The 17,153-nt window shown below is 52.4% G+C and overlaps 1 protein-coding gene across 3 annotated transcripts in view; it reads right to left on the bottom strand.

The window, feature by feature from the left end:
• Col26a1 (collagen type XXVI alpha 1 chain) overlaps positions 1 to 17,153 on the bottom strand; it is a 140,996-nt gene that overhangs the window by 13,940 nt on the left and 109,903 nt on the right. For all 3 annotated transcript variants that reach the window (XM_075976348.1, XM_075976339.1, XM_075976355.1), the window contains exons 4-5: positions 8,832 to 8,893; positions 1,477 to 1,633 (exon numbers count right to left, since the gene is read on the bottom strand). In XM_075976348.1, coding sequence (XP_075832463.1) covers positions 1,477 to 1,633; positions 8,832 to 8,893 — 219 coding nt within the window. The remainder of the gene's footprint in view (positions 1 to 1,476; positions 1,634 to 8,831; positions 8,894 to 17,153) is intronic.

Here is a 17,153-nt window from a genome sequence, read left to right as displayed (position 1 = left end):
GACACCAGGACAAGCAGGCACTGACAACTGCAACCGAGTTGGCCACAAACAACAGCGCCATTCTGCTGCCTGGGCGCAGAGCCTCGACCTCCAGGGAGAATCTACAGAAAGGGAGCCAAGTATGGTGGCCCAGGTCTGCAATTCTAGCACACAGAAGGCTGGAGCAGGACAACAGAGCTTAGAATGGATCTATAGGGCTCCACGTGGCTTAGGAGCAGCTGAATGCTTCCAGACTTGTCATTTTGTTTATTACCACCCTGGGACATGAATCCAGAACCTCACACATAATAAGCAGGGGCTCTACACTGAGCCACGCCCCCAAGTCCATTTTATACTTTGAGACAGGGTAGTGTTTTGCTAAGTTGCCCAGGCTGGACATAAATTCACTGTGGCTCAGGCAGACCTTAAGCTTATAATTCCCCCCCCCCCCCCCCCACACACACTTTTTTTGAGATAGTGTCTTTCTGTTTAACAGCTCTGACTGTTGTGGATCTCACTTCATAGACCAGACGAGGCTGGCCTCGAACTCACAGAGATCTGCCTGCCTCTGCCTCCCGAGTGTTGGGATTAAAGGCGTGAGCCACCACCACCCAGCTAAAGTTTTGTTCTATTTGATTTGAGTTGATTTTCCCCCAAGACAGGGTTTCTTTGTGAAACATTCCTGCTGTCCTAGAACTCACTCTGTAGACCAGGCTGGCTTCCAACTCACAGAGATCCGCCTGCCTCTGCCTCCTGAGTGCTGGAATTAAAGGTGTGCGCCACTATGCCTGGCTCCTCAATTCTCTCCTTCTACCAGGTGGAGCTGGAGGACTGAACTCAGGTTCTCAGACTTGGTGGCAAGTTCCTTTACCTGCCGAGCCATCTTGCCAGCCTCTGATTACCCTTTTAGAAGATCCTTTATGTTGGTCACAAGGGTGCTGGAGATTGAACCCAGGATACTTCCCTATTACCAAGTTATACCTACACCCTTCAGCATAACTGTAAATGGGATAAATGGTGAATTCTATATTTATGAATTTATTTCAATTAGAAAAAAAATAGAAACTGGGCAGTGGTGGCACACGCCTTTAATCCCAGCACTCGGGAGGCAGAGGCAGGCGGATCTCTGTGAGTTCGAGACCAGCCTGGCTGGTCTACAGAGCTAGTTCCAGGACAGGCTCCAAAGCCACAGAGAAACCCTGTCTCGAAAAAACAACAAAAAAAAAACCTTATAATCCTCCTGCCTCAGCCTCCCAGGTAGCTGGGATCACAGACCTATGGCACAAGACCTGGCCAGATCTTACATTTTTCTAAGAAGAATGTGAACTCCTGGTGTTGTGCTTAATCCACCATTTCTTAGCAATTACTTCAAGTTTCAACACACTAAATGAGCAAATCAAACCCAGGAGGCCAGGGTGTGGCCTATGTGTGGAGGCCCTGGGCACCCACTCGGACCTCATTCCCTGGCCGGATTCCTCCCCAGCGGGCCCTGCTCACCAGCTGGACCTGTGGGTCTTCTCCTTCGGGGCCCTGGGTGAGCAATGGGAATGGCATCTGGCAAGAAGTCCTCATTCCAGGTTGGCGGGGTGCTCTGCGGGGGTGGCAGGTCATTGTCTGGGCCTGAAGGCTGCTCAGCAGCTTCCAGCAAGAGGACCTAGTCAGAAAATGGAGGAGGGTCAGGCCCTGGCGAGCAAGGATGGGGGTAGATAACAGGCAAAAAGAATAGGGTCTAAGTACACAACAGAGTATTATTCAGCTATCAAGAGGAGCGCTGTTTGCAGAGAGATCGTCAGGCTAAGCAAAATATAACAGACTGGGAAAGAGAAATACTGTACATTTCTCTCACACTCAGGCTCTCTCTCTCTCTCTCTCTCTCTCTCTCTCTTCTCTCTCTCTCTCTCTCTCTCTCTCTCTCTCTCTCTCTCTCTCTCTCACTCTCCTGAGTTGAATACAATTAAAATACATGAAAAAATACAGCACACACTTTTAGACAACTAAAAACATACATGGGCTGGCCAGATGGCTCCGCAAGTAAACACGCTTGCCACCAAACCCGATGACCTGAGTTCAATCCCTGAGACCCACACGGTGCAAGGAGAGAGCCGACCCCTACTGCTCGTCCTCTGGCCTTCAAATGCGCACTGTGGCATGTGCCTGCCCCTAACCCCACATCCAGAAAAGATAAACAAAATTAAAACTCTTAACGAAAATGGAAAGAAAGTTGGGCTTGATGGGCACACCCATGTCCTCAGTATTTGGGAGGTGGCTACAGGAAGAGTAAGAGTTTGAGGCCAGCCTGGGGTACATCGGAGTTCATGGCTAGCCTGGGCTACATGAGACGTGTGTGTGTGTGTGTGTGTGTGTGTGTGTGAGCGTGTGCTGTGTCCCCTCTCTTTGTGGCTTGGTGCTCATACTCCTTCACTGGGGAATAACTGAGGATGGATGAATGGACAGACAGATGGGAGGATGGTTGCTATAGGGATGGGTGGATGGGTGGCTAAGTGGGTGGGTGGGTGGATGGGTGGATGGGTTGTTGGGTGGGTGGATGGGTGGCTAAGTGGGTGGGTGGATGGGTGGATGGGTTGTTGGGTGGGTGGATGGGTGGGTAAGTGGACGGACCGGTGGGTGGATGGGTGGATGGGTGGATGGGTAAGTGGGTGGATGGGTTGATGGGTGGGTGGATGGGTTGATGGGTGGGTGGATGGCTGGGTAAGTGGACGGATGGTTGGGTGGATAGGTGGGTGGGTGGACGAGTGAGTGGGTGGGTGGGTGGATGGGGAAATGGAGGAGGAAGGAAGATGTACATGACCCGTTTTGGTCCATGGCCATTGATAACCATCTAACAAAACTACAAGGAGGCAGTGGCTCCCCAGTACCCTCTGCCCTTGCCTCTCCCCTCAATGAAGGCAGGGCTCAAAGATGGCAAAGACCTGTGCCTGGAACTCTTTCCCTCAATTCACTTTTTAAAGGAATGTATGAGAACACCACAACTAACCCCATAACTTTATGTGTTGACTTTTAAACAGTTATCTATTTTTGTTTTATGTATGTGAGTATTTTTTCCTGCACGTATGTCTGTGCACCACGTGTTTGCCTGGTGCCCACAGAAGACACAACAGGGATCAGATCTCCTGAACTGGAGTTATGGAGAACTGTGAGCCATCATGCGGGTGCTGAAATCCAAACCTGGGTCCTCAGAAAGAGCACCAAGTGCTCTTAACTGTTGAGTTATTTCTCCAGTCCTTTCGTGTGCGGATCAAAATCAATAATCAATCAATAAATAAAATTAAAATGTCCGAACCCAGTGGCTCCTGGCTATTCCGCTACGTCCAGCAGAGGGCGCTGTGTGTCTGAGCTGAGCACAGGACAACCACTGCTCTGGGCATCTAGTCTGGAGTCTGGTGGGCCCTCGGGTAGAGAGGGGTACACTTGGGAACCCTGTTATTCCCACTGATGCTGACAAAGGAATAAACTGCCCTCTGGGGCCTCAGCTAGCCTGAGGTTCCACAGGCGGTATGCCTCTCCCGTTCAGCTGTGTGGGACCCCTCTCCACCTGGTACCAGGGCCACTCCCCTAATCCACTCTCTTTGATCCTTGAGCCAGGAAGACTCCCTGGATCCTCCCCACACACGAACTGGAAATGGAGGCTCAGAGACTGCACTTAACTCCTTTGAGGTCACCCAGGGAGCAAGTGGTCAGACCAAGGCCTTGGATGTCCTGCCCCGCCCGCTGCCGCCCCCTGCCGCCTCTCAGTCCGCAGGACAAAGGGAGGGTTCTGAATCCTGCTCCACCCCGTGAGCATCCCAGACCTCTGGCTATTGTTGGGTGTGCTGCAGAGGTGCGGGGGTGGGGTGGGTAATGGAAGAAATGTGTGTCCGCGGATGGCATGAGCTTGGTGACTTAGAGCGGTGGGTGTGACAGGAACCTGAAGCCCCTGTGGTGGATGGTGGAAGGCTGTTCCCCACTTTAGCCTGGGTACTGAGAACATAAAGATCTTGTCCATTAAACAGGGGCAGGCTTGGGGTGCAGTTGACAAGCAGTTGGGGTGCACTATATCCCAGTATCCCCCAGGCTCTAGAGATGAGCAAGGGGACAGACCCAGGTACATGAAACGGAAGTAGAGCCACGTGAGAGGATGGGGGAAGGGGGAAGGGAACCGGGACAAACAGCAAGCCAGAGGGATCCAGGAAGAAGTGTCCACCCTGTGTCTCTGAGGATTGACCCCATACTCTTTCCTGCTAAATTCTGGGCTCCTTCTAAGGGATCTGCTCTTTGCTTTCGCACGAAATGCTTGGCTGACTCCTTCTAGATACTTCCACATGGCCACCATGGCCCACAGAGCCCATGAACCTGGGCAGAGGTGTCCCAGTCTCGGTTAAATTTGAGTCTGCCTCAGCCTGAGCTTCTGCACTCACGGCTTGGCATGGCTGACCTCCCAGGGCGGAAGAATTCTATTTGTGCCCCGACTGAGTTTAACAGGACTGATATGGAGCACAGTCCAAGAAAGCCAGACTATGGGCTGGTGTGACGGCTCAGCGGGTAGAGGTGCTTTGCTCCCAAGCTTGCCAACCCGAACTTCATCCCCAAGATCCACATGGTGGAAGGAAAGGAGCGACTTCTGCAAGCTGTCCTCTGCTTGCACACACACACTGTGGCATCCGTGCCTGCACTCACGAGCATATGCGTGACCATGCTCACACCCAGTGCATCAAGGAAAAGAACAGTATGAAGGAAGAAAGAGAGAGGGGGGAGGGAGGGAGGAAGAAAGAAAGAGAGAAAGAAAGAAAGAAAGAAAGAAAGAAAGAAAGAAAAAGGAAAGAAAGAAAAAGAAAAGAAGGAAGGAAGAAAGGAAAAAGGGAAGGAAGGAAGAAAGAAAAGAAAAGAAAACCAGACCACAGATCTTCTGAGACAGTGGCCCTATGATGTCATGACAGTCAGGTCCCCACCTTCCTCCATCAGAGACCTGAATGCTGGGATTTGTGTAAGTTTCACTTCTTGGGGTCCCCTTCAGTCCTTAGGGGTTGTGAAGTGGGAACTGGAAAAGGAGAGGACAGAATGCAGAAGAGGAGCCAGGCCCCTGCTGGCCTCCTGTCCACCATCCCTGCCCAGGACGAGAGGAAGCCTACCCTAATGGCTGCCTGTCCCTCAACTTTCCCTTCATACCTTGCTCTTGAACTTCCCACTGTGATGGAGGAAGGTCATTGGTTAAAAAAATAAAGAAACTGCTTGGCCTTCATAGGTTAAAACATAGGTGGGAGGAGTAAACAGAACAGAATGCTGGGAGGAAGAGGAAGAGAGCTCAGAGGCCATGCTCCTCTCTCCCGGGCAGATGCAATGATGCAAGCCACCAGGTCAGACATGCTGAATCTTTCCCAGTAAAACCGGTGCTACACAGTTTATTAGAGATGGGTTGATCGGGATATCAGAATTAGCCAGTAAGGGCTAGAGCTAATGGGCCAAGCAGTGTTTAAAAGAATACAGTTTGTGTGTTGTTATTTTGGGGTATAAGCTAGCCAGGCGACCAGGAGCTGGGGCGGCAGGAACACAGCCCGCAGCTCCTACAACACCACTGTGCTGAGTTTGTGTGTGGTCCAGAGACAGAAGCACAATTAGCTGTCAATCGTGTCTGTCTCTTTCTCCTGGGTAGGGTGATCATCTTCCTGGCTGGTGACCCCTGGGGGATCCCACCGCCCAGGGCTGGCTCGTGGGACACTGATTCTGTTGGAGTGCTCGGTCTCACCTTTGCCCTGTCTACATTATGGATACAGGGTGATGATGGGAGAGCTTGAGCTGCGGCAGCTGCTTTGTAACACGAGGCATCTTGCAGAGCCGGAGTCATTGGGAAGGCAGTGAGGAAGGGTCAATGACAGGCACTGAACAAATCCCAAGACGTCCAATTCCTGGACTTCTGTCTGAACAGACATATGTAGGGCGTCCGTTGGCTCACTCCTATTGGCTGGGTCTGTCTCTTATAACTTGATGTACCACACAGAAGCTTATTCTGAGGAAACAGAAGCCTCAGACTCTAGGCTTCTGCGTTGCGGCTCTTAGCTAGGCTGCCTCATTAAGCCTGTTTTTTTGTTTGTTTGCTGTTGTTTTTTTCTTTTGTTGTACCAGGGATTGAACCCCAGGCCAGGGGGCACAGGGGCACTGAACAGGCACCTGGGAAATGATACTGGCAAGGAGCAGTGTCCTTGGACCCTACCTGAGCACTCAGGGGTCTGTTTGAAGCAACCTGGGCTGAGGAGCTGGGCTCTGCTCCAGGGTGGGTCCCATGCTCCCCAGATTCAAGCTACCTCCCTGGATCCCACGCCCCAAGCTTCTGAATGCTCCACCCCATCTTGAATCTGGCTATTTCACGATACCCTGAGGTCCCTCTGCCAGCCTGAAAGAGGGAGGGCAAGCCTTTAACAGGCGGCTGCTTACGCTGTTGAGACCCTTTGTGGCAGGGGTTGTCAGGAGCAAGGAGATGGGGGAGGAATGGCTCCCCGCCAAAGAGCAGGCATGAGGGCCAGGTGCAAGGGAAGACAGTTGGCCCCCAAAAGCTGTGACTTTTAACACCCAGAATGCTGAACCAGAGCCAGACCAAATCGTCAGCTTTTCCTCTGTGCCAAACCCTACCACGGCTTTGGAAAGTGCCCATCAGGCCAACTCTTCTCCCCTGCTCTAAAACCTCAGGGGCAGAAGTTCGTCCCAGCCTCGTCCCCAGCATCCTACCCACCCTTTCCAAGGTTGACCTGGTCCCGGCTGGGGAAACCTTCCACCCCAAAGCCCCCAAGAGATCCTGACTCCGGAGGGAACAGAAGGCCTCTCATTCCCCACAATGCCCTGGGCCTGGGCTGGGAGACCCTGCCTGCTCGCATAGGGGTTTGAGCACAGGAGGCTGTGCATGTATAGGGGCCTTGAATATTCTAGGTTCTGCACAATATCCCCCACAGCCTGTCCCTGAACTTCTTTTTTTATTACGCAAGTGTGCGTGTGTTTGCACAAGGTGTGTGGTGGAGCACCTGTGGTCAGCGGACAGCTTGAAAGGGTTGGTTCTTTCCCTTCACCATATGCATGCTGGGAATTGAACTCAGGCCATGGGACTGGGCAGCAAGCTCCCTTACCCACTGGCTCACTGGTCCTCCTCCTCCTCCTCTTCTTTCCTTTCTCTGTCCCTCTCTCTCTGGAGCTCAGGTGAGTCCCACCTAATCCTGCTGGCTCTGTCTAGACATCCAAGCTACTACAGAAGTCCCTATGCCTTCAAAAGGCTCTGTGACCCCAGCAGGACACATGCACGCACGCACGCACGCACACACCACCCCTCCTGCTCTGGGTGTGGTGGGAACAGAGCATGGCCCTCTAAGGGGCCTGTCGTAGGCACCTTTGATTTTGCCCGCTGCTTTCTGGCTAGCGAGGTGCTGTGATTCAGGATGAAAGCAGGGTCCTCACGGGAGAGGGGGACTGACTCTGAAGAAACTTCACCCAATGTGGAACAAGAGAAGCTGCTGGGCTTGTGAGTTCCCAGCATTTGCTCCACAGCGCCCCCAAGAGGAACCGTAAGGTAGACTCCTATTGTTAACGGGATGAGCTGCCGGCAGGCTGCGCAGTGAGCTCTAGGCTCCCAGCTTTGTGAGCTGTGTCACCCGTGCTGGGCTTTGGTGATGCAGTTATCTTTGAGCCATTTCTGTTCCCATAGTAACCCTTCACCTATATTCCTATGAGTAACCCCAATAAAACCCATCGGCTCATCAAGTTGGACTTTGGTGGTAGTTGTTCTGGGCTCTATGTCGAGGGTGAGTGTGTCGTGTCTCCCCAGGAAGGCTTGTCACCCAACACACTCCCTAGTGGGACCACAATATGGAGCCTCAAGGGCTGTCTGTGCAGGTACCCAGACAGTGAACACACATGTCCTATGCACAGGGTTGGTACCCAGACAGTGAACACACATGTCCTATGCACAGGGTAGGTATCCAGAAAGACAGTGAACACACATGTCCTATGCACAGGGTAGGTATCCAGACAGTGAACACACATGTCCTATGCACAGGGTAGGTATCCAGACAGTGAACACACATGTCCTATGCACAGGGTAGGTACCCATACAGTGAACACACATGTCCTATGCACAGGGTAGGTATCCAGAAAGACAGTGAACACACATGTCCTATGCACAGGGTTGGTACCCAGACAGTGAACACACATGTCTTATGCACAGGGTAGACACCCAGACAGACAGTGAACACACATGTCCTATGCACAGGGTAGGTACCCATACAGTGAACACACATGTCTTATGCACAGGGTAGGTATCCAGACAGTGAACACACATGTCCTATGCACAGGGTAGGTACCCATACAGTGAACACACATGTCTTATGCACAGGGTAGGTATCCAGACAGTGAACACACATGTCCTATGCACAGGGTAGGTATCCAGACAGTGAACACACATGTCCTATGCACAGGGTAGGTATCCAGACAGTGAACACACATGTCTTATGCACAGGGTAGGTATCCAGACAGTGAACACACATGTCCTATGCACAGGGTAGACACCCAGACAGACAGTGAACACACATGTCCTATGCACAGGGTAGGTATCCAGACAGTGAACACACATGTCCTATGCACAGGGTAGACACCCAGACAGACAGTGAACACACATGTCCTATGCACAGGGTAGGTATGCAGACAGTGAACACACATGTCCTGTGCACAGGGTAGGTATCCAGACAGTGAACACACATGTCCTGTGCACAGGGTAGACACCCAGACAGACAGTGAACACACATGTCCTATGCACAGGGTAGGCACCCAGACAGACAGTGAACACACATGTCCTATGCAGGCCCCCCAGACCATCTAACCTTGGCCTCCAGCGTGGTCAGACGCTCACTCATATCGCTAAGCCGGGTACAGTTCATACACTCTGGAAAGAAAAAGAAAGAACCAAAGTGAGGTACAGCATAGGAGCCCCCATCTTCCGGAAAGGGAAGCCCGACAGCAAGGATAGCCCCTAGTGACAGCTGGGTAAGACATGTCTAAGATATTGCCTGGAAAGTCCTCCCCATCCATCAGGGCCTTGTCCTTGAGGCCTATCCCCCTCCTTGCATCCCTCTGTGCTTGGGTCAGCCTGGGTAGGGGACAGTCAAGGAGGACATGATGGAGATGGCGGCACTAACGGGAGGTCTAAAGCCTGCAGGGTGGTTGATACATGCGGAGACCCAGATGGCAGCAAAACCGAAGCAGCATCTATATCCAACCAGCTCATCTGGGGGCTGGAGGGAGGGGTGGTAATGAGTCCGTCCTCACCCCAGAGGGTCTGGGATACAGGTCTGGCACTGGAAGGAGAGCTTCAAGAAGGCGAAAGTCGGGTTTGCAGGCTGTAAGGCTCCTTCCGAGGGCTAGGCTAGGGCTCCGCTGGGAGGGAGGGCATTGCCAGACAGCATGCACTGCAAAATCCAGGCATGGTGCAGGCCTGGGATTCCAGAGGATACACTCCGGATCACCACAACTGTATACCAAGCTCAAGACCAGCCTGTGATACATAAGACCTATCTAAAAACAAACAACAAAACCCCTGTATTTGTTGCACAGACCTTGGGGTCTGTGCACAGTGGCTAATACCTATGATTCCAGTATGTGAGAGGCTGGGCAGGAGGCTCAGCGAGAATTCCAGGCTAGCCTGGGCTACAGAACAAGTTCTAGGCTAGACTGGGCCACACGGCTATCACACACACACCACTCTTACATACATATACACACCTCTTTCTCTCTTATACACACACCCCTCTGTCTTACACACAACTTTCTCACACACTCTCTCTCTCTCACACACACATTCCCTCCTCTTCCCTCCCCCCTCTCTCTCACACACACAGCCACCAGTAATGAACTCTCCTAGGCCCTCACCTCTTCTCACTTTAATTATCTGTTTACGTCAGTCTCCTCAGACCAAAGCTCTTTAATGTGGAAACAGACGGTCAAAGCCGACCGCTTCAGAGAGCTTTGATTGCTTTAGACCTCAAGGCTCGTCTCTCTGTCCCTCTCTGTTCTTTGCCCAGCTCAAAGCCTAGATTTGTAGGAAGGAACCATGACATGGTTCCCAGAGACATGGGGGGCATTGCCGTCTGACTGGATAGCTGTGCCCACGTGGGTGCCAGCGCCTAGGACACAGGCTGCTGAGAGGTTGCGACCCTCCAGGAGGGGTGTGGTAAGTCCTGGGGTAATGAGTGTTAGGACAAAAACACTAGCTCTCTGAGTGTGCACAGGCTAAGCTGGGCACCGGCCTGGTGCCCCATTCAAAGAGAAAATAAAATGAGTGTAGCGCACACGTATAATACCAGCCCTCCAGAGGTGGGGGGCAGGAAGTCGAAAGTTCAAGGCCAAACTGGGGTACAGAAGCCTCTATCTCAAAAAAAGTAAAGGCTGGGGAGAGGCTCAGTGTGCAAGCATGAGATTCTGCGTTCAAGTCCCAGGAACTCTTGTGGGGAGCACAGACAGGAGGATGGCTGGGGCTTGCTGGCTGCCAGCCGAGGCAGGAAAACAGCGAGCTCCAGGTTCAATGGGGGACTTGGTCTCAAGAAAGGAAAGTGAAGAATGGCAGAGTGGAGCAGTTGATGTCTTCCCCAGGCCTCTGCAAGCGCGTGCACGTGTGCCAGAACAGGCACACGCATGTATACGTGTGTCACACACATATGCATGCCCCGAAACAATAGAACAAAATAAGGAGAGCAAAATCAAATGCAAAGAGACGGCGAATGATAAGGAAAAGCCAAGAGGGGACTTGGCCAGTGCACACCAGGAAGGGAGCAAATAAAGGGGTCACATGCCCCTAAGTCCATCTGTGGCCCCAACGTAAACTCTTGGCTAAGAGGAAGGGTCAGGGCAGAGAGGGAGAACAGTGTATAATTACACAGTTCTGGTCAAGGTGGGGTCTGGGTGGTCACTGTCTTGGTCTGGTTCTGAGAAGAGGTCCAAGGAAGCCTTGTCGCTTGAGGGGACAGGTCAGTTCTCAGAAGCAAGCTACTTCAGCACCCTCCTCTTTGTAGATAACTGAGCATACAGACTCCAGCAGGGGCTTTGATCTGTGCTTTCTGGAATTCAAGGTGACTGTAGGTTTGTGTTTTTTAAAGATTTATTTTACTTTCATTTATGTGTCTGTGTGTATGGCTGTGTGTAAGAGTGTGTGTGTGTGTGCATATGAGTGTAGGTGCCAGTGTAGGTCAGAAGAGGGCGTACTATCTCCTGGAACTGGAGTTACAGGAGTTGCATGAGTTCTTGGAACTGAACTCTGTCTTTTGCAATGATGGTGAGTGCTAACCCCTGAGCCACCTCTCCAGCCACACAACTACAGGTCCACAACAAAGGAACCTTCTGTGGGTTCTGGAACAGGAGGACATAGACGCTGACAGTAAGGGGTCTCTGTGAGTCTAATCTCACCATTCACTTCACTATGAGGATGATCAGCTAGATCGGGTATCACCAAGTTTTAGATGGATGCTCCTGAGTGATTTCTGGACCCATGAGCAGAGGTAGCAGCTGACCCAGGTAAAGGATGAATGCAGAGTGAAGGCGGAGACACCAGGCTTCCAGCCTGCTTTTTCTCAGTTACCTTACAGGCCCAGGTGAGGAGGCTGTGCTTTTCAGCACAAGAAGCTTGAAGTGTCCAGTTGTTTTGTTTTGTTTTTGAGACACTGGATATCGAACTAGAGTAAGAGCTCTCCCACTGAGCCACACCCCAGCCCCTCACTAGGGGATTCTAGACAGGTGCTCTCCCACTGAGCCACACCCCAGCCCCTCACTAGGGGATTCTAGGCAGGGGCTCTACCACTGAGCCACACCCCAGCCCCTCACTGGGGGATTCTAGGCAGGGGCTCTACCACTGAGCCACACCCCAGCCCCTCACCGGGGGATTCTAGACAGGTGCTCTACCACTGAGCCACACCCCAGCCCCTCTCTGGGGGATTCTAGGCAGGTGTTCTACCACTGAGCCACACCCCAGCCCCTCACTGGGGGATTCTAGGCAGGGGCTCTACCACTGAGCCACACCCCAGCCCCTCTCTGGGGGATTCTAGGCAGGTGCTCTACCACTGAGCCACACTCCAGCCCCTCACTGGGGGATTCTAGGCAGGGGCTCTACCACTGAGCCACACCCCAGCCCCTCACTGGGGAATTCTAGGCAGGGGCTCTACCACTGAGCCACACTCCAGCCCCTCACTGGGGGAATTCTAGGCAGGGGCTCTACCACTGAGTCACACTCCAGCCCCTCACTGGGGGATTCTAGGCAGGGGCTCTACCACTGAGCCACACCCCAGCCCCTCACTGGGGGATTCTAGGCAAGGGCTCTACCACTGAGCCACACCCCAGCCCCTCACTGGGGGATTCTAGGCAGGGGCTCTACCACTGAGCCACACCCCAGCCCCTCAATGGAGGATTCTAGGCAGGGGCTCTACCACTGAGTCACACTCCAGTCCCTCACTGAGGGATTCTAGGCAGGGGCTCTACCACTGAGCCACACCCCAGCCCCTCACTGGGGTATTCTAGGCAGGGGCTCTACCACTGAGCCACACTCCAGCCCCTCACTGGGGGATTCTAGGCAAGGGCTCTACCACTGAGCCACACCCCAGCCCCTCACTGGGGGTAGAGCAAGTGCTCTACAATGGAACTACATCCCTGGCTCCTTATTGCAGGGTGTGGGGAGGGCTCTAGGAAAATGCTCTACCACTAAGCCCCATCTCCAGCTCTCTTTTTACTCTATATTTTGAAACAAGAACTCACAAAGTTGCTCAGGCTAGTCCTGAACTTATTCTGTAGTCCAGCCTGATCTACAATTTCCCATTTCTTTGCCTCAGACCCCAGAGTAGCTGGGATGACAGGCGTGTGGCACCTGGCCCAGCTCTAAGTGTCTGCTACAGTAGGATTATGAGAACAGGTGAGTGGGGCTTTGTCCTCCACTTTCATCCCCTGGCTCAAGCTGACAATCACTTAGCAAGAATAATGGCGCCCAGCCCACTTCCTGCTTCCCAGCTCTACTTAGTGGAAAAAATTGTACGGCTTGCATGGAGCCTTCCCTGCACCACTCAAGCGCGCGCACACACAAACACACATACATACACACACCCCAATTCCTCCCTCCTACACCGGGCTGTTCTGCATCAGTGGTTTATAAACAGGTTTTAGAAACAAGGACTCTTTTCCCCTCTCCATAAAACCCTGTCGCCCCGATATATAAAACAGATTAAAGATGGAGCGATAAACACGGAATATTAACACAAGCAGAGGAATGAGGATGTATACAGTATCCGAGGCCGAGACCGGCAGGACTTTAGAAAGGAAAAGCAAGCGGGAAGTGGTCGTCTTGTTTAACTTGGCAGATTAAATGCGCATGTTCCTTAGAGGGGGAACCGGAGGTAAAGAGAAAAATACAGCAGCCCTACAACAGAGTGCAAACGCCTGCCGCCAGGGACATCTTGTGAGACGGAGTGCAGTCAGCCGTTCACGCTCGTCCTTGCAAACCAGTGAGGGCCAGGTCACAGCCATTGGGCCCAGCTAAGGCTGGAACAGACAGGGACAGGTCCTCTCTGGGATGGGACTAGCCAAAAAGGAAAGGGCCATGGACACTGGAGTCTAGGGAGGCCACCGATGAAACACTGGATCCCAAGAGAGCTGCCTCTTGGGGCGTGCATGCGTGCGTGCGTGCGTGAATGCGTGTGTGGGGACGTGGGGGTGTAGGGGTGTGGGGACGTGGATTTGGGTGTGTGTGTTATGTATTGGTAAACCGGGTCTGCAGCAAGAGCAGGGGCCCTGAAGGATTCCCGGTGTCTCTTTCCTCTCTCACAGCCAACGATTCCTGGGCCATTTAAAGAAAAACCTAACAGGGTGGGCAAGAACCGAAAGGAGCGCAGACCACCCGTCTGTCACTCCAGGCCCTGTCTTATGCCGGACAGCGCTCTTTACTCGTCTTCCATCCATTTCCCATGCACCCTCATCCATCCCTCACCGACGCTCCCACCCATCCCCCATCTCATCCTAGCCCCATCATCTACTTTTTTTTTCTGAGACAGGTTTTACGTGGTCCAGGCTGACCTTGAATTCGTTGTGTAGCCAAGAAGGACTAAGAACTCCTGATTCTCCTGCCTCCACCTCCTAAGTGCTGGGACTAACAGCACACACCACCACACCCTCCTTGGCCGTTGTTGCGAAAGTGATTTTCACTTTGAGCCTTGGCATCCCCTGCCCAGATTGGGAGGTCCCCACCCTACCCCAGGGGGCCACCATAAGGAGCCAGAAGGCCACAGCGGACCTGGGTTGTGGTAAGTTAGTACCTTGGCCCTTCCAGGGCTCTGGGTGAACCGCCCATTCCTGAGGCCTCTAAAGGCTTCTAAGGGCTGTTTCCAGGGTCCAGAGCAACAAATAAGACCCTTCACAGGGGGCAAGGGCAGCTGAGGGAGGAGCCTTAGGTCTGTAGGGACCTGTTTCTGGAAACGTGTTGAGCCAACCCAGTCTGCTCTGGCTTCGGCTGCTTTGGCAGGTGTGCAGGGCCTTGGCCCGTGGAAGACAGGGTGGGTGAGGCATGTCCCACGCTCCTGCCTCAGGGGGGTGTCCTAAGAGACCCAGCCAGCTCGGACACCCCATGCCTTCCACATCTGGTTGGTCTATGGCGCCCCTGGAATCTGTCACCAACAGGCAGTTAAAGCCTGTTTGTTTAACTTGTCCCAACTATTAAGCAGCGTAGGTGGGGGGCTGGTCTTGTCCCCTGGCTCTGGGACCCAGACAAAGAATTATCTGCCTTGCTCTGGGCCTCAGTGGCCTTCTCAGTAAGATGCAGACTTTAACTTGGGGGACTCCGAAGGTTTGAGCCCATCCTGATTACTGTCACAAAACACTTAGGCCAGGAGGAGAAGCTGGGACCAAGGACATTCCCGGCATCTAGAACAGGGGCCGGGGGAGGATCTGTTGATTCCTGTGGGTGGCTGGGGTGACGCTCTCAGCAATGCACCTGCCTTACAAGCATAAGGACTTGAGTTCAATCCCCAGAGGCCACACAAAAAAGAAAGGCATGTAGGTGGTACCCACCCATGGGCCTCTGGGGCCAACCGGTCACCTAGCCTATCAAACTTGCTAAGTTCCGGGCCAGTGAAAAACGTTGTCTCAAAAACTAAGGCAGCAGTGGGGCGGTGGTGGCGCACACCTTTAATCCCAGCACTTGGAAGAAAGAGGCAAGGGATCTCTGTGAGTTCAAGACCAGCCAGGTCTACAAAGCGAGTTCCAGGACAGTTAGAGACACAGAGAAACCCTGTCTGAAAAAAACAAAAAACAAACAAAAATACAAGGTGGCAATTGCGGCGGTTCATACCAATAGGAGATGGAGAGGTGGAGGCAGGACTATGAGTTCCCAGGCCAGCCAGGACTAACAAGGTAGCTCACTGGGCAAAGGTATTTCGAGTTCAATCCCCAGAACCCAAGTAAAAGTGGGAGAACTGAGTTGTCCTCTGGCCTACACACACACACACACACAGAGAGAGAGAGAGAGAGAGAGAGAAAGAGAGAGAGAGAGAGAGAGAGAGAGAGAGAGAGAGAGAGAGAGAGAGAGAGAAGTACCAGGCATGTTGACACACACCTGTGATTCCAGGACAGAAGGATTACTGAAAAGCTGAAGTTAGCTTGGGCTACAGTGGGCTTTGGGCCAGCCTGGGCTACATATTGAGAGCGTGGGCTTGACCCCTCTCTTGCTCACTGAAGGATGACATCAGCTCCTCCATCTGTAGAAGGGATTGACATTGGATCAGCCCCAGGGCCTTGGTCACGATCCTGAGGTCCTTCTCCATCCTTAGCTGACAGACTCTGCCTGTGCACACCGAGAGAGTAGCCGATGGGTCCTTCTGCTGCAGGCATTTGTCCAGCACTGCTGCTGCTGGTGGCTCCACTCTCAGAACTCAGGCCTCACCTCCTGTGTGCGGCTGCAATTCAGAGGGTGGGCTCTGAGAAAGGCTTTGTCGATAAGGTAGGAGTTGGCTACTGCAGGGAGCTTAAAGAGACAGCAGAATCTCACTAGGAGGCTTTGTCATAGATCCTAACGGGGAATTTGAGGGGACAGCGATCTTGTTCTCCTAAAGTCAGCTTCCTCTGTTAGAGGTCCCAGAATGGATGCCAGTGGGCACCACCAGGGTGCTGTCACCAGTAAGCCAGCGCAACCAGGAGATTCTTAGATTAGGGAGACCCTTGTTCCCAGCCAAGACTCCTAGGCCGTGTTGGGAGATGATAGATCCAAGGCCACAGGGAAAGATGCTGCCAGGCCAGGATGTGGTGTAGCACAGTGGCCCCAGGAAAAAGGCAGCCTAGTGTGGGCTCAGTGTCTCCAGTACGACAGGCAGAAGGCAGAATTAGGCCTGTCTTAGCTCACAGGCCCTGGTGGAGGCAGTGCTTATGTTGGACTTGGCAGAACCTACAATCACCTGGGAGATGGATAGCTGCATATGTCTGCAGGGGGTCACCATGGTGACGTTAATTAATGCAGAAAGACCCACAGTTCACCCTGGGCAGGAGTCCACAGTGAACCAAGCTCTGAAGGGTTCCTGGCTGTTTCCTGACAGCTGGGTGCGTGAACAGCTTTTTCAAGTCCCTGCTCTTATGACTTCTCTCCCGTGATGGTTGTACCTTCAACTGTGAGCCAGAAAAACAAACAACAAAGCAAACACTCTTGCTTTTGTCAGGGTGTTTTTTTTTATTATTATTACAGAAAAGAGGCAAAGAAATGCACATTTGGAAATAATTTTTTTAAAAAAGCAAATAAAAAAGTCAGTAAAGTATTACAGTGTGGGCATTTCTTTTTACAAGATTGGAAGGGAATAAAGAGTGTGAAAATTGACAAGAAAAAAAATAAAATTCGAAGAATAATAGGAGGTCCGTGGTTAAAGGGAAAGGAACCAGACATAGGGAGTGAAAGGAAGTCGCCAAGAAGTTATCGGAAAAGTTACCTAAAATGGAAATGTTTTTGCAGATTTGTGAATTGAGGGTTGGTGAGACCAGCTCAGCAGGTAACGCACTAGCAGCCAAGCCTGAAACACTCAATCCCTGGATCCCACAGGGTGGAAGAAGAAAATCAGTTCCTGCACGTTGTCCTCTGACCTCCACACACATGCCTCCTCCCATAAACATAACTTTAAAAAACATATCAGGGGTTGGAA

Source organism: Microtus pennsylvanicus, chromosome 1, assembly GCF_037038515.1.
Source record: "Microtus pennsylvanicus isolate mMicPen1 chromosome 1, mMicPen1.hap1, whole genome shotgun sequence".
Classification (NCBI taxonomy): domain Eukaryota; kingdom Metazoa; phylum Chordata; class Mammalia; order Rodentia; family Cricetidae; genus Microtus; species Microtus pennsylvanicus.
This window is presented reverse-complemented; position numbering and strand designations above follow the sequence as displayed.